Consider the following 27,076-nt stretch of genomic DNA (forward strand, 5'->3'; position numbering starts at 1 on the left):
GTTTTAATCGAAGTATTTTTACACCATTTTCATATATTTTTCATTGTGTTCATATTATTATTATTATTATTATTATTGTTATTATTATTATTATTATTATTATTATTATTATTATTATTATTACTGATACTGACTGATATTATTCCGGATTTTGTAAAATGACATGCAACATGTGAGAATTTTATTTTATTTTATTTTAATGTTCATTTATTAATTGATTTATGTTTCATTTCTTTATTGTATTTTATATTATTTATTTATTTATTATTTAATCTTCAGTTTAACTTCTGCTTCAGTGAATCCAAACGTTTCGTTTTGTGATGAATCGAAAGTGAAAGCAGCCTCAGTCCTCAGTCCTGAGTCTGCGCCGCCTGCTCCGTCTTCCTCAGTCCGTGGTTGTGTTGGTGGCGGACGGACACGATGGACGAGTGTCTGCCGGTGATCGTGGAGGGAGACTGGGGTCAGACCCAGACCAGAACCCTGAGGAACAAACTGCACCTTTACTTCCAGAGCAAGAGAAAGTCGAGCGGAGGAGACTGCCGGGTGGAGGCGGAGGACGGAGCCCCGAGAGCCGCCGTGTTCTTCCGATCAGAGGAGGGTGAGAGTCAGCCCGCTGCTTCCTGGATCAAACCAGACAATCCTCTTTATTTCACGTTATTTTCTCTTTATTTCACATTCTGACAGATCAACGGAGACTTTTAGAAACTCAGCTCAGATTCTAAAAACATGTTTAACACTAATATTTATAATAATCATATATATTTCAACCCAATCAGCTGTTTATTGTGTAAAGTTATTGATGATCAGATCATCTTTCAGATTTAAAGCAGGTTAATAAACATCCAGGGACAGTCAGCTGACTTCCCAGCATGCATTTGGCCTGTGAGCAGGCACACCTCTTCCTGTTTACATGAGTCACAGCTGAGACTGAGTTCTGTTTGTTACAGATGGATTTATTTACATGAATAACGTCTTGTTCTCTGACGTGTGTTTGGTTCCGTCAGGATCTGAGTGAACATTCATTTGAACCAAACACAAACAGAAAGCGACTCCTCATCAGTTTCATTTACAGCAACAGTAACCTGGTGACCTCTGATAGTCCTCCAGCCAATCACACGTTTATGACTTTAAGAGATTAAACTGTTCAGATTATTTCCTGTTCAATGTTTTAACACACAAACCTTAGAACGACTCACTTCAGCAGACCTCAGATCACCTCCATGTCTCTCACATAACATGTATGACTACTGTTACTGGCACCACATTAAGCCCCGCCCCCAAACCATCTGATTGGCCCGGCAGAATCAGTTCCCATCAGAGAGACTCCAGAACAGCTTTGCCCCTCCAGATATTTGAGGGTGGGGGCGTTTGTCTGGCGTCCAGGCTACAAACCTGCAGCTAGAGATGTTTCCAGGAACCTGCTGAGACGCTGCTTCTTCAGACTTTTAGGACTTTTAGTCGTTGACGTTTGCTACTGGTCAGTTTTTTGCTTGTTTCTCTGTCGGCCTTTAGCTTTTCATCAGCAATTTAAATAATTAATCCGTCCCATGGAAATATGTTTGACAGCAGGTGTGATGTAGCCTGGTCATCACCATCCTACGTTTCCGCCCGAAATTTGATTTGGGTCTGGCACGTTAGTCTGGCCCAGTGTAATAGGAATCTGTCTCCGTAACGGGCGGATGCTTATTTTGAGGTTTAAAATCATTGGAGTTCCCTTAACCCTTAACCAATCAGCAACGTTTTGGTAATGACGTATATTGTGCGCCGGAGTTCAGGCTCTTACCACTTCCGCTTCCAGTTAAATAAATCAAACTTTTCCCAAAGCCAGTTGGAAGGAGAGCTACGACGTCCGTGCCGTTTATAAAATTGACAAGACAAGCCTCTTGTTCTGGTTTTAATTCCGTGATGCTCTCCAGAGTTGAGACAACTTGGCGGATGGCTTCTAGCGTCTCTTCCTCCGTCCGTCACCATTGTTGCTATGCTGTTGAACTACAAGCTTCGCTGGACTACAAGCAACTCGGCAGGCGAGTTCCGCGTCATCACTCAACTATTCGCTGATTGGCGGCGGTTACACGTGAACCGTTGAAGGGCAATTTGGCCAGACTATGTGCCAGACCGAAATCAAATTTCAGGCGGAAACGTAGGATGGTAACGACCAGGCTAGGTGTGATGGTGGACTCTCTCACATCTCACTTCTCAGACATTGTCGTTTGAAAAGAAACAGAAACAGAAACGTTTCCAGAGGACCTCAAAAAAGTGACGAACCTGCTGAGACGCTGAACGTCTTTGCAGAGTCAAGAAATGCACCTCAGGTTCCTTCTTTTAGAAGAAATGATTGGGTTTAAACGTCACATGGTCAGAAGACATGAAGCTGGCTACAGCAGGAAGCTACAGTTCATCCTGTCTGATCCTCACGCTTCATTAAACATTAAGTCTCCAGTAAAGTTCAGTGTGATTTCATTTCTTTTTGCTCAGTGAGGGAACGAGTCCTGGCCAGGGATGACCATGAAATCATCCTGGAGAATAAGACCATCAAGTTACGGCTGACGTCTGGAGACGTGAGTATTTTCTCTTATTTAATAACATCTGATCTAAATCTAACTGCTGCTCTGCAGAGAATCAACCAGGTTCATTTCAGAGAGGTGTTCTCTGATCAGCTGTTCTGTCAAGAAATCCTTATTCTGACTCTAATATCTGGTCACAGTGTCGTTCCAATCAGAGGTAAAACTGAACCTGGATAGTTGATAGAAAGTAGAACAGCTAATTAAGAAACTGAAAGTGAAAGCAAAAACAAAATAAGAGCTTCAGAACTGAAACTATTTACAGTGAGGATTAAAAACCTTCTGCATCCTTCAGAGTTTTCTACATTTCTGCATAAAAATGACTCAAAGCATCAGAGGATTTAAATCAAGTCCTGAAAGTAGACAAAGAGAACCCGATCAAAGTCATGGAACAGAAATATTATCACATTAAATCATGTGGACAAGACAGAAGACTACTGGGACAATGTTTAGTGGACAGATGAGACCAAAGTAGAATAGTTTGGTTTAAATGAGATGAAACAACACTGCATCATTCCAGCATTAGAACCTCATCCCTCCATCAAACATGGGGGTGCTAATGTCCTGGTTTGGGCCTGTTCTGCTGCATCTGGACCAGGACGGCTTGTCATCATTGATGGACCAATGAATTGTGAATTCTACCAGTGAACTCTAAAAGAAAATGTCAGGACATCTGTCCATGAGCTGAATGTGAAGAGAAACTGGGTCATGCAGCAAGACAACGAGAACCAAGAACACAAATGGTTCTACAAAAGAACGGTTAAAGAAGAACAAGATGAATGTTTAGGAACGGCCAAGTCAAAGTCCTGACCTTAATCCAATAGAAATGTTGTGGAAGGACCTGAAGCAAGCAGTTGATGTGAGGAAACCCACCAACATCTCAGAACTGAAGTGGTTCTGTTCTGAGGAATGGGCTAAAATTCCTCCAAGCTGCTGTAGACCACTGATCAGCTGTGTTGGGGCCTGGGTACTAAGGCACTCAATATTGGGGTTTGGCTATCATGAATAATTAATATTTATCATAAATAATTATTCATTATTAAATAATTAGATCCGAATTACCAGATCACCTCAGGGCACCACCCTTCTAGGAAGGAAAAAGATAGTCAATCAATCAAATCAGTCTCATAAGTTACTACTAAATTGTCAATTTGGACTTCTGATTAATAATTAACTTAATAACTATAACCGAAATTACCACATTAACAACTAGTTAAAGTTGAAGGAATTTGGAGTTCTTGACAGTGTAGAGGTTGGCAATATTCACTCTTGTGCAATATCAAACAGACAGGTATGTTTAAAAGACATTTATCACAAGAATAAAAGTAAACATACAATCTAACTACAGTGTACTCAATACGTGTGTGTGTGTGTGTGTGTGTGTGTGTGTGTGTGTGTGTGTGTGTGCATCAAAATGGCTGCTGGTTGTGTGTGCGTGTTAAGATGGCCGGCGGGGGCCGCGAGGTCTTGAAGACAAAGGAACAATGGCTGCTGAGTGGGGACACTCATGTACCATGTGCTGGTTGAATGCCCTCATGGAATGTGATAAGAGGTTCCAGGTTAGAGAGAGGATGGTTAGTTTAGCATGCAAGAGACCCTGAGTCTATGTGTTGCATAATCTAAACTAATATCAAGTCACTATACTAAAACACTCATTATAAACAAATATCACATCAAATCAAAGTTTATAGTTCTATGCTTAGCTTTAGCTTAACTATGCCCAGGACATACTACCAGTTGGTGGAAAGTCCATTTCTGCTGTGTGGCTCCTTTAGCGGTTCCTGGTGGAAAGCCAAACTGGGAAAAGTTGTAGTCCTTGCTGTGTTTTCCTGATGGCAGACGTTGGAAGGAAACCGGCCGCTCCTTGAAGTCCTTTGAAGTAGCTTGTTAGCAGCTCGGTGCTAACTAGCCGTGTGGCTTCTGTTGTTTGGGAGTTTAGCCTGCAAACCTTGTGTTCGTGGCTAAAAGAGCTAGTGTAGATTCCTCAGCAGGATCTCGCTTCGCTGCTGTAAGGAGAACAGGCCTTGAGCCCAGCTGCAGCAGAGCAGCTGGGGGTCTCCACCGGGGAGGTGTGGAGTGGAGGAGAAGAGGGTAAGAAGGTAAGAGAGAGAACAAAGGCCAAACAGCGCATTTTATATGACCTGATGACCTCAGAGGTCACATGCCACTGTCAGCCAATGAACTGCTTGGTCAGTTTTCACACCTGGAGGATTGTGGGAACTGGGGTTTTTCCAGGGCTTTCCTTTGTTTCCAAGACAAAGGCATCCATGTGGTTAACTCGATTATGCACCACCAGGTTCAGATCCCAACAGCTGTTACCAGAAACATTTAGCTGATGTTGTTGCTGAAAATACTGAAGGTTGCAAATACTTTTAAGCTGCAGGTGGAACATCGATTGATCAGGGCAGCCTTGATTTCATATCATTTTACGAGATGCTGTGTTGTATTCAGGGTCAAAGGTCAGGACTCGGCCCTTCATGGAGATGACACAGTGAGAATAACACTTCACAACCTTTCATTCAGCAGCTCTCCTCCATGTTTACTTCCTCTAAAACTCCAAATACACAGAAATAAAACAACCAAGATAAGACATTAAAGTAAAAGTATGTGACTCATAGTGGATACAAACAGGAACCTTTAAACAAGTCACAGCTGACTGGGGAACACAACACGCCCTGAAAATCTGCTTTAACATCTCGCTGCAGTGATTTAGAAACGTACGACATCAAGACAGAGAGAGAACAGTTTAATGTCATGTCCAGTAGAAGTTTAGTTCTTAATACTTTACGTGTGTTTTTCTGATAAACCGTCAGTAATAACTCTGACGTTTGTTAAAGATCCAGACGTGAATATTCTGCTCAGACTTCATCATTCAGCTCGTCCTCTGTTGTTGTGTCAGTGTGATCTGATCAGGTGTGTCTCCTCTTTCCTCCAGTAATAATTAACCTGACTGACCCACAGCACAGGTTACACAGAATATCATGAGGCTGTAAAATCATAAAGAGGTGACGTGTCATCAGAGCGTCACCATGTCAGCCTGATAAAACCTCAGCCTTGTGTTGTTTACAGTGAAGTGTTTAAACCTTAACTCGTGTTTTTATCGCTCCACGTTCATCATAGAAGACACATGTTGTGACTTTGTATAGAGATTTATTTGAATTCTCTTTGGTCTCATTTAATTTCTGAATCATTCTGGTTTTATCTCCTCAGAGTCCAACAATCAACAACAACGTCTCAGGTAAATGTTTGCTCCTCTGTGCTGCTGTTGATGTTCACTGTGTTCTTTTTATTGATGTTTATCTGAAGTCTGGTGATAGTGATGCTTTCTAATCTCTCTACTCTGTCAGCAGCTCTCAGCTTCACACTGGAACACATGATTCTTTAGAAACTTTAAACGGTTTATCCAAAAAAAACAAAAAAAAACAAGCTGAAACAAAGACACCTGGACTTGTCGTGTTCCTCAAAGATGTTTCATCCAAGTCTTCAGCTCTAAAAGACTGGTGGGGGGTTGAGGTTTAAATGGGTGGGGTCCACCTGAAGGTCACATGACTAGAGTCTGTTAACGACTGTTAACGGTCCAGTTTCTCATGTTTCAGTTTGTTTTATTTTGGAAGAACCATGACCTGCATGACAGTGAACCTCAACCACAATCACACAGCTTCATTTTATAAAAGAGGGGATTGTTGTCAGGAGAAAACAAATCACTGTCTGTTTCAGAACCAAGAACAGGCCTGTTCTTGGTTCAGGCGCTTGTAATGTTCCACAGTTTGTACCGGCACACAATGATGTTGTTCATGGTTCTGAAACAACAGTAAATACTGATGTATTGTTTTGAGACAGCAGCTGTTCCCAGTGTTCCCAGCAGGTTTTGGATAATCCAGATTTGGAGGTCTAGTCTGTATTCCCTGTTACTGTATTGACTGTTTATGATCAGAACTGCATCTTAAATAATGTTCTGTTTGTTTGCTGTAAACTGAGAGTTTATACGGTGGCTCCATGTGATGCATGTGCTGATGCATTTTAAAGGCAGGTGTAACACTTGTAATCAGATCAGATTAAGGTCGAGGTCAGCTGTCCTTGTTGCCGGGTTAGGGTTAGGGTTTGTTAGGTATACCATGACCTGGATGACTGGGAACCTCAAAGATCTTCATACAGTTTCATTTTTAACACAAGGGGACTATTGTCAAGTTTGGGATGATCCAGATTTGGAGGTCTAGTGTCTAGTAGTATTACTTCAGTGACCATTTGTGTACTGATCTCAAACCTCCTATATGCTAATAAACACAGATATCATTTGGGGTGTGGTTGAATATCATGCAACCGGCTGTTTGCTCAAAACAAAACAATGACTCACCTCCACCCTGATAGATTTAATATGTTTGAGCATTAAAATGCATCTCCAGTGACTGTTGTCATCTGATCTGTGCTGCAGTCTATATGTAAATAAAACTGCTGTCTCAAAACAGTAGATCAGTACCTGTTGCTGTTTCTGAACCATGAACACAGCTGAACAAGGTTCAAGTGAAGACGAACTGCAGTGTGTGATCGTGGGAGTGCAGCAGTGGGAGTTACTGATGTGTTTTAATAGTTGCTGGACAACAGTGACTCAGATGAGGAAGAGATGTCAGACTCTGATACAGAAACAAACTTCCTTTTAGTTCAAGTACATTCTCATCAAACTCTAATCTGTGCAGTCAAAGCTTTACAAAGTCAGAATAGATATTTTATTCCATTTTACTCTCTGGCCTTAAGTGTGTTTCTTCATGTTCATTTGTGCAGATAAAGAGTGTAAACTGGACTAACCTGAATCTCTTGACTGTCAGACTCATCCACAGACTCAAAGGAGACGGAAGTAGAACCTGGAAATGACGCGTCTGCAGCAAACGAAGACGGTAAAAACAAACTCTGTGTTTGAAGAAGAAAGAAACTCTCTGCTCCATGCTTCATCAGACTAGTCATTTATATGTGAATTATTCAAACTTTACAGAGTTTAGTTAATCCTAAACATTTCCAGTTTAACTTATTATTCTAATTCTTACATTTATACTCAAGATATCTTTCAGTTGGTACCGTCACAATCAAGACATTTAAATTATTTGTTGTGTTGGCAAACATCTTTTATTTCATATCCAGCATCTTGAATGAAAAAGAAAAACATTAATGAAGGCTGGTCTCAGTTTGTGGTTTTTGTCAACAAATACAATCAGTTATTTGTCTGTAGAGGATTAGGAGAAGCTAAAGCTGATCTTTACTGTTCTCTCAGACTCTAAGTCCTCTCCAGGCGCTACAGTGGTGTTGGGGAACATCAACAACACATCTAAGGATCTGCTGTCCATGCTGGTGGAGAACATCTCCGGCCTGGACGAGAGCTGCTGGAGACTAGAGATCATCTGGGAATCCAACAAAGCCGTGGTCACCTTCAACAACGCTGCAGGTAGAAAACAACACAACTCAAACACAAAGAGCTGTTCTTCAAACCAGCATCATAAACATACAACCGTTTTCAGTTGAGTCAACCTGGAATCTTTGGAATAAAAGGTTCACAGTTCTTAGAAACTGATTTCTGTGAACAGTTTGGGATTAAACAGAGTGGATGTTCAGCTTTACATCAAAGATGGAGATACATTGATTGTGAAGATTATGAAGATCTTCACATGAATTTAGAGTTTTAGAGGAAGTAAATGTGGAGGTATGACTGTTTTTTTTTGTTTTTTCCAGATGCAGAGAAGTTCCTCAGTGTGAGTCAAACCAGCAAAAAGCTGCAGAAACATGAACTGAGTGCTCAGCCGCTGGACGCTGCAAAGAGCGTCAGAGTGGAGCATCTTCCTCCGACTGTGCTTAAAGGTAAATAAACAGCTGTCATTATATGTGAATATATGCAGAGCTCATCATATTTCACAGTAGCAGCGTTTTGGCATCTTATTTCCCAAGTTAAAGAAGTAAATTTGCTCTTTGATCCACTGTGGATCAATGCATCAGTTTCCTGATGAAGAAAATATTCTCAATTAAAGTTTGTGACTGAGTTCAGTTGACAAGAATCACAGTTGAAATGTTTTGTAAATTCTGACCATGTCGTCACATTGTGACTGGTTTCCTTGTCTTCCTCCATCAGTCACAGTTTTGGTAAGAAATGAATCTTCTAAGCTATCGTAAAGTTAACGTCTGCACTCAATGATTCCTTTCAGAAATGCTGGAGCTGTACTTTGATAAAACCTGGACTGAGCCCGACAGTATCGTCATGATTCCAGAGGAGCAAGCTGCCATCGTCACATTCAGTGACCCTAAAGGTGTTATACAACATGATTAAAGTCACACTTTAAAACAAAATGTCCAGAGAAACTGGAAGTTAAAGATCCTCTCAAGATGCATCTTAACAAAATACAGTATATGTTCAAAAGTATGTGGACATCCAAAAGCGTCTGTTCAGTTTCAGCCTTTCCATCAGATCAGAGAACCAGTGATGTGGACATCCCAGGCTCTAGTTGCCTTGGTAACCCTCTTGTAGTGTAATAATCAGAACATAAAAAAGTGTATGGATGGAGCAAGCCCTTTCTCTATTTGAAGAGAAAATACCATCAACAACATCAACAGCGCTCCATCTGGGTTCACCAGATGCTCCAAGCTGCAATCATTGTGGTGGATCTGGTGGTAGGAACCAAAATGGTGGATGGTGCTTCCTCAGGTCAACGTTTGAAGGATACCATTCTGATTTCTGTCAGCCTGGTATCTTTAGTGTTGATGCTGTGGTCAATGCAGCCGACAAGGTTTTACAGGACATCGGTGCTGCTGGACCACAGTCGCTCCCGTTGGTCGTTGTCTTAAAGTTGAGATCAGTTCAACTTTTTGAATTCTTCAGATTTCTCATTTCCTTCTGTCATCGCTACAACTCTCTGAATTTCAGTGACATTCATGTTCTCTGGTCAACACATCACTGACAGTCTTTTCCTGTGTGAACTCCTCTTTACTGATGTTTAAGACAAAGATTTCCTTTCACTGGAACTAAGCAGCCGGAATTAAAAGAACAGACAAACAAATGTAAGAACAAGGTTGTCCACATACTTCTGTCCACATAGTGTATTATGTGACCCAGATGAGAATCTTTATAGAAAAATAGCATCATTTAAATTCTCTGCAGTTTCCCTGACTTTGGTTTCTTGTGTTTCTATATCGCTGTAGTTGTGGAAAGCATTTGCATCAAAGAAGACTATGACATGCGGTCCATCCCCATCAAGGTTTATCCGTACTACGAGTCCCTGGGGACGGCCTTGTACGGCAGTGAGCGGCCAACATGGAAGATGCCTGAGCCCTTCACAGAGAGCGTTCACCTCATCATCTGGAAATTCCTCCAGGAGAAGAAGCTTTTTAAAAGCATCAACGATCAGATGCGTCCACACTTCTGCAGGGTGGACTTGGAAAATCCCCAAGTGAAACTCAGCCCGATGCCAAGTTTCCTGAGGCAACAAGGTCTGACTGCAAAAGATGTAGACAACTGGGAGCGAAACATCCAAGACGCCTTCCGTCATCTGATGTCTCAGTACTCAGCCTTTGAATGTCCAGTGAATCCCCTGGTATGGAAAGCTGCAGAGAAAGACGTGCGCTCTGTTGTGATGGAAGACGTCGTCCTGGTGGTGGATGTATCCAAGGGGGTTCTGACCGTCGCTGGCCAAGCTGATGATATAAAACGAATCAGAACTCCTGTTGAGAACATCGTTGTCAAAGCAACGATTCACATTGATCGGCAGACAAGCTCCATCTCTGAGGACATGGTTTTGTCCCCTGCATGGTTCTACATCCTGAAGCAGGACGGGCTGCAGAAAGTTGCTCTGGACGTTTCTCCTGACATGACTCTGTCCTATGATGAAGGCCAGCAGAAGTTAACCATTGCAGGACTACCTACAGAGGTTTTCAAGATGAAAGCATGGATCTTAGAGAGGAATGTAAAAATGGCGCTGGACGCAGCTAAGAGCGTCCGAGAGGAGCGTCTTCCTCCGACTGTGGTTAAAGGTAAATAAACAGCTTTCACTATGTATGGATCAATCAATCAATCAATCAATCAATCTTTATTTATGAAGCTCTAAAAACAACAAGGTTGGCCAAAGTGCTGTACACAGACATGAGAATATAAAAACACAGAGAAGAATTTAAAAACAAGATTTAAATCATAAAACCAATCAAACCATGTGAACCATAAGAACCAACATCTCATGCTGAGTTAAAAGCCAAAGAGAAACATTTTGTTTTAAGAGGGATTTAAAATGAGGAAGACAGTCGGCCTGTCTGATGTGCAATGGCAAATTGTTCCACAGTTTGGGGCCAGCAACTGCAAAGGCACGGTCACCTCTCATCTTCCTCTTTGTCTTTGGGACGACCAACAATGACTGATCTGCCGACCTAAGAGAGCGTGAGGGAGCGTACGGCCGGACCAGTCAGATACATGCAGAGCTCACTGTGTTCTTTTTATTGATGTTTATCTGAAGTCTGGTGATAGTGATGCTTTCTAATCCCTCTACTCTGTCAGCAGCTCTCAGCTTCACACTGGAACACGATTCTTTAGAAACTTTAAACGGTTTATCCAAAAAAAAAAAAAAAAAACAAGCTGAAACAAAGACACCTGGACTTGTCGTGTTCCTCGAAGACGTTTCATCCAAGTCTTCAGCTCTAAAATGCTGGTGGAGGGTTGAGGTTTGAATGGGTGGAGTCCACCTGAAGGTCACATGACTAGAGTCTGTTAATGAGGTCCAGTTTCTCATGTTTCAGTTTGTTTTATTTTCATTTTATAAAAGAGGGTATTGTTGTCGTGAGAGAACAAATCACTGTCTGTTTCAGAACCAAGAACAGGGCTGTTGTGTGTGAGCAAAAAACAGACGCTTGTAATGTTCCATAATTTGTACCGGCACACTACGACATTCTTCATGGTTCTGAAACAACAGTAAATACTGATGCATTGTTTTGAGACAGCAGCTGTTCCCAGTGTTCCCAGCAGGTTTTGGATAATCCAGATTTGGAGGTCTAGTCTGTATTCCCGGTTACTTTATTGACCGTTTATGATCAGATTTCAGACCTACGAGATTATTACGGACGTCATTTGGTACTACTGGTGCTGTAGAATATTCATTCACTCAAAACAGTAGATCAGTATCTGTTGCTATTTTTCAAACCAAGAACAGAGCGCTTGTTTGACACAGCCGTTAGTAATGTTCCACTATTTCAGCACACAACAACGCTGTTCGTGGTTCTGAAATTACGGTAAATACTCACGCATTGTTTTGAGACAGCAACACATTTTTTTTTCCAGATGCAGAGAAGTTCCTCAGTGTGAGTCAAACCAGCAAAAAGCTGCAGAAACATGAACTGAGTGCTCAGCCGCTGGACGCTGCAAAGAGCGTCAGAGTGGAGCATCTTCCTCCGACTGTGCTTAAAGGTAAATAAACAGCTGTCATTATATGTGAATATATGCAGAGCTCATCATATTTCACAGTAGCAGCGTTTTGGCATCTTATTTCCCAAGTTAGAGAAGTAAAGTTGCTCTTTGATCCACTGTGGATCAATGCATCAGTTTCCTGATGAAGAAAACATTCTCAATAAAAGTTTGTGACAGAGTTCAGATGAAAAGAATCACAGTTGAAATGTTTTGCAAATTCTGTGTCCTCACATTGCGACTGGTTTCGTTGTCTTCCTCCATCAGTCACAGTTTTGGTAAGAAATGAATCTTCTAAGCTATCGTAAAGTTAACGTCTGCACTCAATGATTCCTTTCAGAAATGCTGGAGCTGTACTTTGATAAAACCTGGACTGAGCCCGACAGTATCGTCATGATTCCAGAGGAGCAAGCTGCCATCGTCACATTCAGTGACCCTAAAGGTGTTATACAACATGATTAAAGTCACACATTAAAACAAAATGTCCAGAGAAACTGGAAGTTAAAGATCCTCTCAATATGCATCTTAACAAAATACAGTATATGTTCAAAAGTATGTGGACATCCAAAAGCTTCTGTTCAGTTTCAGCCTTTCCATCAGATCAGAGAACCAGTGATGTGGACATCCCAGGTTCTAGTTGCCTTGGTAACCCTCTTGTAGTGTAATAATCAGAACATAAAAAAGTGTATGGATGGAGCAAGCCCTTTCTCTATTTGAAGAGAAAATACCAACAACAACACCAACAGTGCTCCATCTGGGTTCACCAGGTGCTCCATGCTGCAATCATTGTGGTGGATCTGGTGGTAGGAACCAAAATGGTGGATGGTGTTTCCTCAGGTCAACGTTTGAAGGAAACTATTCTGATTTCTGTCAGCCTGGTAGCTTCACTGTTGATGCTGTGGTCAATGCAGCCGACAAGGTTTTACAGGACATCGGTGCTGCTGGACCACAGTCGCTCCCGTTGGTCGTTGTCTTAAAGTTGAGATCAGTTCAACTTTTTGAATTCTTCAGATTTCTTGTTGCCTTCTGTCATCGCTACAACTCTCTGAATTTCGGTGACATTCATGTTCTCTGGTCAACACATCACTGACAGTCTTTTCCTGTGTGAACTCCTCTTTACTGATGTTTAAGACAAAGATTTCCTTTCACTGGAACTAAGCAGCCAGAATCAAAAGAACAGACAAACAAATGTAAGAAAAAGGTTGTCCACATACTTCTGTCCATATAGTGTATTATGTGACCCAGATGAGAATCTTTATAGAAAACCAGAATCATTTAAATTCTCTGCAGTTTCCCTGACTTTGGTTTCTTGTGTTTCTATATCGCTGTAGTTGTGGAAAGCATTTGCATCAAAGAAGACTATGACATGCGGTCCATCCCCATCAAGGTTTATCCGTACTACGAGTCCCTGGGGACGGCCTTGTACGGCAGTGAGCGGCCAACATGGAAGATGCCTGAGCCCTTCACAGAGAGCGTTCACCTCATCATCTGGAAATTCCTCCAGGAGAAGAAGCTTTTTAAAAGCATCAACGATCAGATGCGTCCACACTTCTGCAGGGTGGACTTGGAAAATCCCCAAGTGAAACTTAGCCCGATGCCAAGTTTCCTGAGGCAACAAGGTCTGACTGCAAAAGACGTAGACAACTGGGCGCGAAACACCCAAGACGCCTTCCGTCATCTGATGTCTCAGTACTCGGCCTTTGAATGTCCAGTGAACCCCCCGGCATGGAAAGCTGCAGAGAAACACGTGCGTTCTGTTGTGATGGAAGACGTCGTCCTGGTGGTGGATGTATCTAAGGGGGTTCTGACCGTCGCTGGCCAAGCTGATGATATAAAACGAATCAGAGCTCCTGTGGAGAACATCGTTGTCAAAGCAACGATTCACATTGATCGGCAGATGAAATCCATCTCTGGGGACGTGGTTTTGTCCCCTGCATGGTTGTACATCCTGAAGCAGGACGGGCTGCAGAAAGTTGCTCTGGACGTTTCTCCTGACATGACTCTGTCCTATGATGAAGGCCAGCAGAAGTTAACCATTGCAGGACTACCTACAGAGGTTTTCAAGATGAAAGCATGGATCTTAGAGAGGAATGTAAGTATGAGTAAACGGCATCTGAATATCCCCCCAAGTCTTCTGAACTTCCTCAGGAGTGTGGACCCCATGGACATGTCCCATGACCTTTTCACATCTCAAGGCATCAGTGCTGTCTACGGCGTGGACAGTAAAGGGTTGTTCCTGCTGGGAAGCTCTGACAAAATCTTCGCCGACGCAGAGTTTAAGATGAAGGCAGTTTTGTCCACGCAGAATCTGGATGTGGAAGACCAGGAAGTTCTGGAACTTCGTGACTGGGTGGCCCTGAACCAAAAGCTGCTGGACACCTACAACTCCTCAAAGAAGAAAACGTTTGAAGTTCATATCCACCCAGCGAGACGAGACAAAGTGACGGTGGCCGGCTTCATGAATCCAGTCAAAGAGGTCAGCCGCTGCCTGAGGGAGTTCATTATGAACTACTCTAACGTTCAAGAAAAGCTTTGTGTCGAGTCCTGTGCTGTTGTTCAGTTCCTTGACAAGAAAAAAACACATGACTGGTCCAGTATTTCCAAAGCTAATGGCGTGAAAGTCCTTTTTGATCCAGAGAAGCCAAGAGTCTTCATTACTGGGGCTCGTCTTCACGTCCAGAGAGCCAAATCCGACTTCCAGCGACTGGTGAGCACTCTCTTCACTGACACCTTAACTGTGGACAAGCCAGGAGCTAAGAAGTATTTCCAGTCTCAAGGAAGCATGTTCCTGTCTACAATAATGTCAGAGCTCAGCTGTGCGGTGACACTTCACCAAGAGTTTGAAGACAAAGAGGAGGAGGAAGAGAACTATGGTGAAGAAAATAGCATTTGTTATTCAAGAGTTCAGACTTACTCTCTTCTCAATGGATATAAGCGGTGTCGAGGCCGAGGACAGAGCCAGTCACCCTTGGTACGTCAGTTTGCTGGAAGAGGAGGATGGGCAGGAATACGAGAACGAGGAGGAAGAGGAGGAAGTGAAAGATCTCTCCTGGAGGCGGCCAGTCAGAGTCTGCAGTCTGTTGTCCACTTTAAAGGTGACATAGAATGATTGAACGGGGTATTTATCCTTGATCTGTGATGTGACATGCAGACAACAAAATTTTGGTTGGGTCTGTAATGCCTTAGAAGCTTCCTAAAAACCTCTCTCAGAAAGCTATATTAGGGTGGGGGATTTTAAACGCGTGGTTTTGCACCTATTTGGCGCCCCTTCGGGCTTAACTGGCAACCTCATTATGAAATGCAAGCACTTGACGCTGATTGGCTGCATTTGCTGCCACTCAAAAGAATGTAAACTTCGCTATAGAGAGCCGAAGTCCCGCCCCTCTACTTACCGAAGGGAGTTTTGGTCGGTTCTGTACGCGCCAGCATGCGGGACTTGTAGTTCGTTTAATTACGTATTTTCCATAGCGTTTTACTTAACTATCTTGCGACAAACTGTGACATTCTTGACATGTAAAATCATTTTTTATTCTGAAAAACAACATATGTATAATCCAAGGCACAAGTCGATCGGGACCAGAAAATAATTTATCTTTCGCCATAGACTGCCGTTCACAAACGAAGTAGCAGTCTGTGGTTGAATGTAGTTGGAATCCGATTATAAATGAACAGCAGCCACGCATCTCGTGCATTTCTTTCGGTGGGAATGTAATGGAAAGTTTGCACACCGCTTGCACAGCCTGGAAGAGCACACCTCGGAACGCGACTCGCCATTTCGCCTTGAACTCCGCAAGCACTGCTGCAATGTACTTCCCGTTGGAGGCGAGAGGGCGGATGTATGCAAATTATTTTGAAGGGGAGGGAATTGAATGAGAGTGGGGGGGCAGTGAGATGCATTTTACGTAATATGTATCCGTTGTTCAGATTGGGCCGTTTTCTGGCTGACATTTCTAAAGGAGGAATTTCTATGAAACAGAGATGTTCAGAATGTCTAGCACTTTTCGTATGTTCGTGAATGCGGGCAGACTACCGTTATTCAACTAAGACAAGGTAAAAACGTTTTTTCATTCTCTGTCACCTTTAAGGATAGAGCGACCAAGGTGCCGGGCCGTGACATTGTCTTCACCGACAGCTTCCGACCCAAATGTCAGAAAAGACAAAATCACATAATAAATATACAGTATATGTATGTAGATTTGCATGTAAAGTCGTAGAAAATATTTGCTAAAGCTGATTGTTCCTAGTGTTGCAGTCGTACGTTCCAGTAGGGATGTGCGATATTTCATCGTTTACGATATATCGTCAAAAACATTCCCCACAGTAAGAATATGTCATCCCGCGATAAAAACGATAAATTCCCGTTGATGACGTATATATGTGCGCGGCACCCTCGCAGCCCAACACGTGTGGAATATTGACATATTGACAAGCAGATACGCCGGGAACGAGGAGCTCGTTCCTAGACGAGGCTCCACCTCCATTATCTTCAACTGGTTTGGTTTTAAAAGTCTGACGCGGAGCAGCAATTTACAACATGCAAGGTTTGCAAACAAATAGTGCATACAAAGGACAGTAACAGTAAAAAAAAAAAAAAAAACTCAGATGAAACTTGCCAATGCACTACAGTCAAATAGGCTCAAATTGTGTTTATTTATCGTCATTTTTAGCGTTACCGTGATAAATAGCAGAAATTATCGGGATAAATTTTTTAGTACATATCGCCCATCCCTACGTTCCAGATCATTGAGCAGATTATTCCTGGACATTGGGAGTAATCCAGGAATGAGAGATCAGGATCATTTCAGTAGATTCTGCTTTCTAAGAAGCGTCTGGCATAAAATGTGCAGCGGAAAATCACAGACTGCCTTTTCACATGTCGTCCTGAAGTGAAAGGAACTCTTTCTGCTTTCCTCTCATTTTTTCTCAGGAAATAATGAGAGGAAACGTTTACCTGCTTTCAATTTGATCTGAGGAATAATTTCTCCTCAGATGTTTAATGATGATTGAGACTACTTTCAGTGGCGGGTTAATCCTCATTTTGGAGCTTAGCATTAGAGGAAACACAGTGATCATACATAGCTTTGCCTTTGTATTATTTGTATTTTACGTCCCGTGGTTTCTGTTCTTTCAGACGGTATCACTTCATTGTTTTCCGAATTAATGGAGGAGCAACCGAGTGCTGAGGCTTTAGTTCTGGAGAGTGAGGAGTTTGAGCACACGGTGTTTCACCTGTGTGCCGACAACAACCAGGTATAAATATGTTTGTTCACTTTCTGCTCTGCATCTTTGATTTGAAAGCCAGTCAGAGGACTCTAATGTTCTTTATTTCTCAAATGGAATTTAGAACATTAACCACTGTGATTTGGTGGGAAGCTATAGGACGTGATTTAGCCTAGCTTAGCATAAAGACCGCCTCAGTCTATAGCAGCGGCCCCCAACCACTGGGTGCTGGACCAGTACCAGATTACTTTTTTTACAGTGCATGAAAATGCACTGTACTGTTCTTCCTAGTCTTCCGTTTCCGTTTCTTCTTATTATTATTCTTCTAACGCAGCTAATTCAGCTTCAACCGTTTAACGTAGAAACTTCATTCAAACTTTGTTACGTAGGTCTTACTTAGGAGACCTGTGGAATGTATTTTTCAACTTTGTAACTTTTATACTTTTTAAACTATTAAATAAAAACAATTTCCCCATAGACTTAACATTGTGATTATGACATCACAGTAGAGCCGTTAAGCAATTAGAATCCTATGCCAGGTGACAGCCGTTAAGCAATTAGAATCCAGGCTTTAAGCATACAATCTCTCTCTGAAGACTACATATCCTGTTAAACTGTTTCTGCAATAATACACTATTAAATCATTTAACCATTGAAACTACTCAACTATTTAACTGTTCAACCATTCCAACTGTCAGTTATCATCAACTATGCCTCCAGTCAACTATATTAAACCTCCATGTACCTAGCAACCAACATAGCAACCATCAGAATGAAGCATTTATGACAGTTTCCATAACAACCAACATGATTATACTACAGTACCTTATTTATTCCTGATAGTGGCCACCATGGATACCCTAGCAACAAATGTTTCAAAATAAAAGTCCTCACTAGCAAGTTAGCTAGTTAGCATTGTTAGCATTTTAGCATAACTGCTAGAAATCATTAGCAAAGTTAGCTAATCAACCTGGTTAGCATGGTTAGCATTGTTAGCATAGTTAGCATTTTTAACATAACTGCTAGAAATCATTAGCTAAGTTAGCTAATCAACCTGGTTAGCATGGTTAGCATTGTTAGCATAGTTAGCATTTTTAACATAATTGCTAGAAATCATCAGCTAAGTTAGCTAATCAACCTGGTTAGCATTGTTAGCAATGCCTGTGATTCCTCTTACATTTTCAAACTGTCATGTAACATCATCAGTTTGTATCATCAGATTCCACATGTACGCTTTAGTCAGATATGTGTATCTATGACAGATGGATGTTTATCTTGCTGTTCTCTTCTCTTCTCTCTTTGATGTTCTCTTGTCTGTACCCGGCTGGCCTTAGGCAGATGGTTCCTCCATATGAGCTGGTTCTGGTTCTGGTTCTGCTCAAGGTTTCTTCCTGTTAAAAGGGAGTTTTTCCTGCCACCGTCACCTTCAGGCTTGCTCTGGGGGTTTAAGGCCGGGTTTTTGTAAAGCGTCTAGAGACGATTTGTATTGTTATTGACGCTATAGAAATAAAATTGAATCGAAAAAAGGGATAATGCCCTTCGAGGTGTCCATTAACAGAAATGAATGGACGACACGGAGGCGTGAACCGAACTTTTTATTGGACACAGAGGATCCCCTGGCCTGGCGAACATGAAGCCTCGTAGATTTTCCTTGTGTGGGTCGTTCGGATCTTTATGGTTTTTGTGTGAGGATTATGCGCTAAGCTAACGTATTCAACGCCATGCTCGTCTCTTTGGATTATGAAAGATGTCATGGTCAGCTCTCGGCTCCCCTCCCTCCCACGCCGAGCAAAACACAGCTGGATGTCAAACCACACCTTTCTGACGAGGCCCAGGGGAGTATCGGGAGACAGCGCAGATGAACATCTGATTCTTTGAAGATCCGACTCAGTGATGCGAGGATGGTGGAAGCTGGTGTCCTTCCCACTCTTTCTGTAACGCTTCAGTATCGCCTTAAAAACCACATTACTGGTCTTGAACACAGTGTCACTAATGATGTTGACGTCACTTAAATGGCGGTTAATGCCGGCTCTCAGACTCCTCAAACTGGCAACACTGTATTCTCCCCCTTCCTTGGTCGACTGGACAGACACATAAAACAGTCACATAACGTCGTTGAGAGTAGCGGCAGTGTAGCTTTCAAAGGTGATGTCCATGTTTTTGTCAGCCAGGAAGTCTCTTATTGTTTTAACTGCCCATTTCGTGGTTTTCTTTGTGTTTATCTCGTCCTTGTCATCCTCTAATTCGTTCAATTCCTCCGGTGTCACCTCCTTGTGTCGCTTCTCCTTTTTCTTTTCATATTCTCTCTTTTTCTTCTGCTGCATCCCAGTCTTCAAAGTTGCCAAACTCACCAAATAAGTTAAAAGAAATGATAAAATCACTCATGTTTTGTCTGTCTTGCTGTTGTGATGAATAAACTGTGAAATAACGTTGAGTCTCCGTTGCCATGGTTGCCATCTAGCGTTTGAGCCAGCGCAATAATATAGAACTGTCATCAGGCAATTTGACGGAACGTCTTTCCTAGGTGTAAATTAATGGTGTTTAGTCACGGAAAAGTAGCTAGCGCGCTACATTAGCCGTATTGCTCGTCTCGCTTCGTTTTCCCCTATTATACCATGGTCTGGGTGAATAGTCAATTCTGATTGGCTGGAGGGTGTAGGTTAAAAAGTGTTAAACACCAACGAATGAACAATTTGAAACCACGTGACTCACACAGGACAACTCGGGCATAATATTCAACAAGGTTCAACAGTCCGTGTGCCTTAATACCAACTATAATAAACTTTCAAAATATAAAACTACTGAACGCAGCAAAGTAGCGCTGACGCTCACCGGCACCTGCGTCGCCACGCCAAACACGTCCCCACACATACACACACACACACACGCATCAAGCATGCACACACACAGGCAGGAGATACAACCACAACAAAACAAGATCTCTTTTGGTGAAATTCATACCGTACATGAACACTAAATATCAAACTGCTACATCTGCAGGCTGTGACTCTGGCTAAGAAGAAGATTAATGAGCTGATCGTGGCCGAGCAGGCGAAGAGAACCATCAAGGACATGTACATCAATCATCTGTCCCAGGCCGACATCGCGGAGCTGAAAACCCTCCAGAGGGAACTGACAGTAAGCATCCGCCTGGACCGAGGGCTGGAGAAACAAGAGCCCCAGATCCACCTGGAGGGTCTGACCAGGGACGTCTTTACTGCAGAGTCTACAGTCAGGTCAGCAAGAAGAGACCAGAATTAATCATATATAAAATAATAAACCTTCAGGTCAGAGTACCAACTGTAAAAAGCATCTCTCTACTTTTTTTTGACTATCAGGGACATCATCCGGAGGGTGGAGAGGAAGGAGAACCTGAAGAACAAGGCCTTGCTCGTGAGCAGTCTGGTAGAGTGGCAGTTTCAGGACCCCAGAACTGGGAAGATGGAGTCATTCGACATTTATACAAACCTCAAACTCGAGGAAGCTCTGGAGAAAAAACAAAGTCTGAAGATCAAGCTCAACAATGACACGTACACTGCTGACCCGAAGCTGAAAAGTGCATTTGCATCAAAGGGTAAACAGTTGGAACTCCTCAGAAAAGATCTGAAAGGTGAGCAATGTTCTCTCCATATACTCAATGGATTGCCAAAATATAAACATACAGATATTGATGGTCTTGGCCGTGCCTGACTCCGCATAACTTCCTAAATTCCTACAGTTGTCATGAAAGGAGACATGAGCTACAGACTCCACAACAGTTTTTGTACCAGTCTGTAAACATGTTTATTTCTGGACCTTTGGACATTAGAGCAGTGGTTCACAAAATCTACAACAACTTAAAACAGAGAAAAAAGTGCAAATGATTCACTGGGATATCATGTGAGTTTTTTTGCACTTTGCGATGTGGTGGGCAACTTTGTAAGAGGCTAACAGGTGTTTTTTTTTTTCCTGATGCCACACTCACAAAATGAGCGGCCTGTTGGTGATACCCTCCATCAGTTCTGTACACCAGTGTTCCTGTGTTCTTCTTCTACTGGATTGAACAGGCAGCCTGTTGATTCAATTCAGCTCTGCTGCCACCTAGTGACTGGAGGCTTGTTTATCATTCAAGCATCAATAAAGACAGTAATAAGTGAAAGTCCCCACTGCCGACCCTACTATTTGAGAAGTACTACATTAGAGGAACATGATCCAGGTTGTACAAAGTGAAGTTTCTCCTCAGACAAACCTTCTTATCTTTGCAGATGATGATGCTTTGCCTTCACATTGGGACGACATGAAAGGAGACATAGTGAAGCTGTTTCCTGTCACTCTGGGCTCTAATGAATACAACGATGTGGAGGCGCAGCTTAAAAAGACCGGCCTTGCTGCAAACATCATCAGTGTATGTTGAGTTTCTGATCATATCTGTTGAATAACCCTAAAGAATCATTCCTGGGTCTCAACTCCCTCCTAAAGCATCAGATCCTAGTGTGAACTCTCTGGAAGCAGCAGAATGTGGAGCCATCACTAACGTACATTTAACAGCTGAACCACAAAGAGGTCCCACTTCCAGAAGTCACAGTGACGCTAGTTGTGTGGTTGGGATGAATAATGTGTGTGAACTGCGTTGGCAGATTGAACGGGTCCAGAATACGACACTGTGGGGGGGGTACCAGCTGATGAAGAAACAGATGGAGGTGAAGAACAAACACACAAACAATGAAAGGCTGCTGTTTCACGGTACCAGCTCCAGGACCATCGATCTGATCAACAAACAAGGCTTCAACCGCAGCTACGCAGGAGCACACGGTAAACATGTCAATACTTGTTCCACCAGTGGTTCTGCAGAGTCAGTCTCTGGCCTTACTGCATGTTCTTTCCTTTGTCCTGTAGGTGTGGTGTATGGCAATGGCTCGTACTTTGCTGTGGACCCCGTCTATTCAGCACAAGGCTACGCCACATCCGACACCTACGGACACAAGCGCATCTACCAGGCCAGGGTTCTGGTTGGAGACTTCACCCAGGGAAAACGAGGCTTGATCGCACCTCCCCCTAAAAGCTTAACCAACGCTGCTGACCTGTATGACAGCGTCTGTGATCACGCCATCTACCCAACCATGTTTGTCATCTTCAACGACATCCAGGCTTACCCAGAATACCTCATCACATTCACATGAGCTGCTGTGATCTCAGAGGGAAACTGTTCTGAGAACATGTTACCTGGACTCTGTGCTTTGGTTTGAATTCAGAATAGAGATAATGTGTAATGACATTAATGACATCATATACAATCACAACAACAATAACGTGTATCTTTCTATTAAACTCACGCAGAGAAGCTTCATTAACATCTTACAACTCAGTGAACAGCTCACACTGCTCTAGAGCCAGTGAGGCAGCCTGAGCTGATGAAGATGGTTTGCACCAGTGGGACACTTAAAAAATAAAAATGCTTCTGAGAATATTTGGTTCAGAGGGATAGAGGTGAGCCAGGAAACACAGACACAGCTGTGTGAACCTATTGTTTTATGTCATAGTGGAAATTTATACAAACGAGCTGATTGACAGTGAAAACAGAAAAAGAGACGTGGTTTGTAATTTCATTAAATTATAAAAACACAAAACTCGAGAAGAAAAACATTGAAGATAATCCATCTGATCCACACACCTTTATGATTCCAGCTCATTCTCTGTATCATTGTTTCTATAATCTTCTCCAATATCACCAGATTTATTTCCATCCAGTGTTTCATTCATTGTGTTGATGATGGAGAGTCTGACCACTGCACAAAGCCTTCTCCAGCACATCCCAAAGATTCTCAATGGGGTTCAGGTCTGGACTCTGTGGTGGCCAATCCATGTGTGAACATGATGTCTCATGCTCCCTGAACCACTCTTTCACAATCTGAGCCCCATGAATCCTGGCATTGTCATCTTGGAATATGATCCATTGATGGAATAACCTGGTCATTCAGTATATTCAGGTAGTCAGCTGACCTCATAATGTTGCTGAACCTAGACCTGAGCAACTGCAGCAACCCCAGATCATAGCACTGCCCCCACAGGCTTGTACAGTAGACACTAGGCATGATGGGTGCATCACTTCATCTGCCTCTCTTCTTACCTTGATGCTTCTCCACTATCCTTCCAGTTTTTAATAACGCCTTGGACAGTTCTTAACCCAGTTTTAGTAGTTTCTACAATCTCCTTAGATGTTTTCTCTGCTTGATGCATGCCAATGATTTGACCCTTCTCAAACAGACGACCACAGGATGTGTCTTTAGACATGGTTGTTGAAGACATGAGAAGCTACTCATTGCATCAGTTGGGCTTAAATAACTTGTTATCAGCTGAGAGATAATCACCCATGCAGTAATTATCCAATAGGAGGTTTCTTAAGCCTTTTCAAGACCTGCTGCTAATAGAATATGGTACGGAACTGGGAATATTTGAACAGGAGAAATAAGTGACATCATTCTGCACCTGCTCATGTAATGGTATCTTGCAGTTTATGTGACACCAAGCTACAAAAAATAAAAAATAAAAATAAAAATATCCCTGAATGAACTCAATGAAAAACACCTCCCACCATGCTCAGTAGGTTAACTGCTGATGGTGGTTTTAAATTGGCCGTAGGTGTGCATGTGAGTGTAAATGGTTGTCTGTCTCTCTGTGTTGGCCCTGAGATAGACTGGAGACCTGTCCAGAGCAGACCCCGCGACCCTTAACAGGAACAGAATGAATGTTCCTATTATATTGTGTCATGGCGGTGAGATTAAAAAATGTGGTTATAATGAGAGTCAATGGGACATTTTTGTCCACTAAGGTCTCAAGAGGATAGTTAGACAAATAAATGACAGATAAAGACATTCCGATTCTGGTTCTGGTTCAAGATTGATTTGGAAAACATGCCCCAGCCCCCAAACATTAGTTTTATGGAAAATAACAAATTTTGGGTGTTTTCACAAAAAAACTAAAGTGACTTCAAACTGTAATCAAAGTAATCAAACTGGGATTTAAAGGGTTAAAATCCTGCAAAATATCGAGTTTTTGGTAGTTTTATAAAGTGCTGAAGTGGTTTCAGAGATGTATTTGATAAAGCAGAAAAAATATTAATCAGTCAAGTTTTTATAGCAGTTTTTCAGAACTTAATGGCTCAAGAGGGTAGTAAATTAAACTGATGCCTGTATTCGTTAATACACAGGATTAGATGTTACAATCCCTTATGCCAAGATCACAGGCAAAACACATTTAGAGGCCCTGTCCAACTGAGAAACCTTAACAAACCTACAGTCAATGTGTTGTGAAATATAAGCTAACCCACTGCTGCTGGCTTGTATGGCCCGCTCAGCAGCTAACCAAACAAAGAAATACTGCTACCAGCCAGCATGAAGACATCAGGAACCTGGCCTAAACAAACAGTGACTATCAACGACTAATATTTCAATCATTAGCCTAGTCCTTTTATGAACCAATCAGAGCAAACAATCAAACGTACTTGAAATGCTGATGCGGACTGCACCACGAAAACCTTTAAGCTTTGTCTCCCTCTGCTGGTGAAGCTCCTCTCCTTCATTTCTTCCTGTTTCTCTGCAGGTGAAGACAAATCAGCCCAAGAAGTCTGATGTCCAACATTCAGCTCTCTGTCCTTGTCCTCCGTTTCTTCTGGTCTGATGATTCTCTGCTCCAGCTTCAGCTGCTTTCAGCTTCTTTACTCCACAAGGATTTGAAGTAAATAAAAGTTGTCCTCTGACACATTTCATTTTGTGGTTTCTTTTTTTCTTTTTCATCGTTGGGCCGATAAAAGTCTGTTGTTTGTCTTTTGTTAATAAAAAATGAGAAATTAGTTTAATAGTTGATCTACTGAAAAGATCTGTTTCTAAGACAAACTTTGAGAAACCATTTATACTTTTAACATTAAACATCTTTAACTCAGAGATATTAGATTATTAGATTCATTATTTATATAAACTTCAGTCTTACATTAAAGGTAACGTGTTGCTTTTAATATTTATTAATATAATATTGCAATTAAATGTATTATTTAATGAATCAAGTGTGTTAATGTTAAATAAAACAGTTTTTATTTTACACAGCCTTTAAACCAGCAGCTGAAGTATTAATAATTATTTCATTCATCTGTCATCACTGTGATTTAATTTAAATATTATTTTAATCATGATTTCTCCTAAATGATGAAACGATCATGATCCTTACACATTTATGATCAAAAATAAAATTAAACATTCATAAAATACATTTTGCCAACAGTCTCATTTCATCTGGAGATATTTAAAGGGTATTTTTGTCGTGCTCAATGAATTTATTTTAATTTATTTTGTTTTAATCTAAGTACTTTTACACCATTTTCATATATTTTTGATGTGTTCATATTATTATTATTATTATTATATTTCCTTATCTGTTGTTGAAAAAGAGCTCAAACCACAGAACAGGTGGAAAAAAAAAAAAAAAAAAATGACTGATATTATTCCGGATGTTGTAAAATGACATGCAACATGCGAGAATTTTATTTTAGTGTTCATTTATTAATTGATTCATGTTTCATTTCTTTAATTTATTTAATTTATTTTATTTCATTTTATTTATTTATTATTTAATCTTCAGTTTAACTTCTGCTTCAGTGAATCCAAACGTTTCGTTTTGTGATGAATCGAAAGTGAAAGCAGCCTCAGTCCTCAGTCCTGAGTCTGCGCCGCCTGCTCCGTCTTCGTCAGTCCGTGGTTGTGTTGGTGGCGGACGGACACGATGGACGAGTGTCTGCCGGTGATCGTGGAGGGAGACTGGGGTCAGACCCAGACCAGAACCCTGAGGAACAAACTGCACCTTTACTTCCAGAGCAAGAGAAAGTCGAGCGGAGGAGACTGCCGGGTGGAGGCGGAGGACGGAGCCCCGAGAGCCGCCGTGTTCTTCCGATCAGAGGAGGGTGAGAGTCAGCCCGCTGCTTCCTGGATCAAACCAGACAACCCTCTTTATTTCACGTTATTTTCACTTTATTTCACATTCTGACAGATCAACGGAGACTTTTAGAAACTCAGCTCAGATTCTAAAAACATGTTTAACACTAATATTTATAATAATCATATATATTTCAACCCAATCAGCTGTTTATTGTGTAAAGTTATTGATGATCAGATCATCTTTCAGATTTAAAGCAGGTTAATAAACATCCAGGGACAGTCAGCTGACCTCCCAGCATGCATTTGGCCTGTGAGCAGCCACACCTCTTCCTGTTTACATGAGTCACAGCTGAGACTGAGTTCTGTTTGTTACAGGTGGATTTATTTACATGAATAACGTCTTGTTCTCTGACGTGTGTTTGGTTCCGTCAGGATCTGAGTGAACATTCATTTGAACCAAACACAAACAGAAAGCGACTCCTCATCACTTTCATTTACAGCAACAGTAACCTGGTGACCTCTGATAGTCCTCCAGCCAATCACACGTTTATGACTTTAAGAGATTAAACTGTTCAGATTATTTCCTGTTCAATGTTTTACAACAGAAACCTTAGAACGACTCACTTCAGCAGACGTTCAGCTGTAAACTAACTCACCTCCACCTCTCTCACATAACGTGTATGACTACTGTTACCGGCACCACATTAAGCCCCGCCCCCAAACCATCTGATTGGCCCAGCAGAATCAGTTCCCATCAGAGAGACTCCAGAACAGCTTTGCCCCTCCAGATATTTGTGGGTGGGGGCGTTTGTCTGGCGTCCAGGCTACAAACCTGCAGCTAGAAATGTTTCCAGGAACCTGCTGAGACGCTGCTTCTTCAGACTTTTAGGACTTTTAGTTGTTGACGTTTGCTACTGGTCAGTTTTTTGCTTGTTTCTCTGTCAGCCTTTAGCTTTTCATGAGCAGTTTAAATA

General features: G+C 41.9%; 2 protein-coding genes across 4 annotated transcripts in view; both read left to right on the top strand.

Moving 5' to 3' along the window:
• Positions 1 to 252: 252 nt before the first annotated feature.
• LOC311492627 (protein mono-ADP-ribosyltransferase PARP14-like) lies at positions 253 to 24,094 on the top strand. The gene is made up of 17 exons (XM_084550960.1): positions 253 to 598; positions 2,476 to 2,558; positions 5,772 to 5,799; positions 7,385 to 7,453; positions 7,825 to 7,995; positions 8,280 to 8,405; positions 8,747 to 8,848; positions 9,738 to 10,565; positions 11,857 to 11,982; positions 12,320 to 12,421; positions 13,311 to 15,074; positions 17,111 to 17,229; positions 20,200 to 20,435; positions 20,538 to 20,809; positions 21,444 to 21,583; positions 21,816 to 21,990; positions 22,075 to 24,094. The coding sequence occupies exons 1-17, from the start codon at positions 421 to 423 to the stop codon at positions 22,356 to 22,358; spliced, it is 4,803 nt and encodes a 1,600-aa protein (XP_084407086.1). The 5' UTR covers positions 253 to 420; the 3' UTR covers positions 22,359 to 24,094.
• Positions 24,095 to 25,894: 1,800 nt separating this feature from the next.
• Positions 25,895 to 27,076, top strand: part of LOC311492626 (protein mono-ADP-ribosyltransferase PARP14-like) — a 29,966-nt gene continuing 28,784 nt past the window's right edge. For all 3 annotated transcript variants that reach the window (XM_084550957.1, XM_084550958.1, XM_084550959.1), the window contains exon 1: positions 25,895 to 26,128. In XM_084550957.1, coding sequence (XP_084407083.1) covers positions 25,951 to 26,128 — 178 coding nt within the window. In that variant the 5' untranslated portion in view covers positions 25,895 to 25,950. The remainder of the gene's footprint in view (positions 26,129 to 27,076) is intronic.

This window comes from Chelon labrosus, assembly GCF_963514085.1.
Source record: "Chelon labrosus genome assembly, chromosome: 9".
Lineage (NCBI taxonomy): Eukaryota > Metazoa > Chordata > Actinopteri > Mugiliformes > Mugilidae > Chelon > Chelon labrosus.

Excerpts from the sequence above, each read along its gene's own strand:
- LOC311492627 (XM_084550960.1), top strand. The coding sequence starts at position 421 with ATGGACGAGTGTCTGCCGGTGATCGTGGAGGGAGACTGGGGTCAGACC. Across the intron at positions 2,559-5,771 it reads TACGGCTGACGTCTGGAGAC|AGTCCAACAATCAACAACAA; the intron begins GTGAGTATTTTC and ends TTATCTCCTCAG. Across the intron at positions 7,996-8,279 it reads CACCTTCAACAACGCTGCAG|ATGCAGAGAAGTTCCTCAGT; the intron begins GTAGAAAACAAC and ends TGTTTTTTCCAG.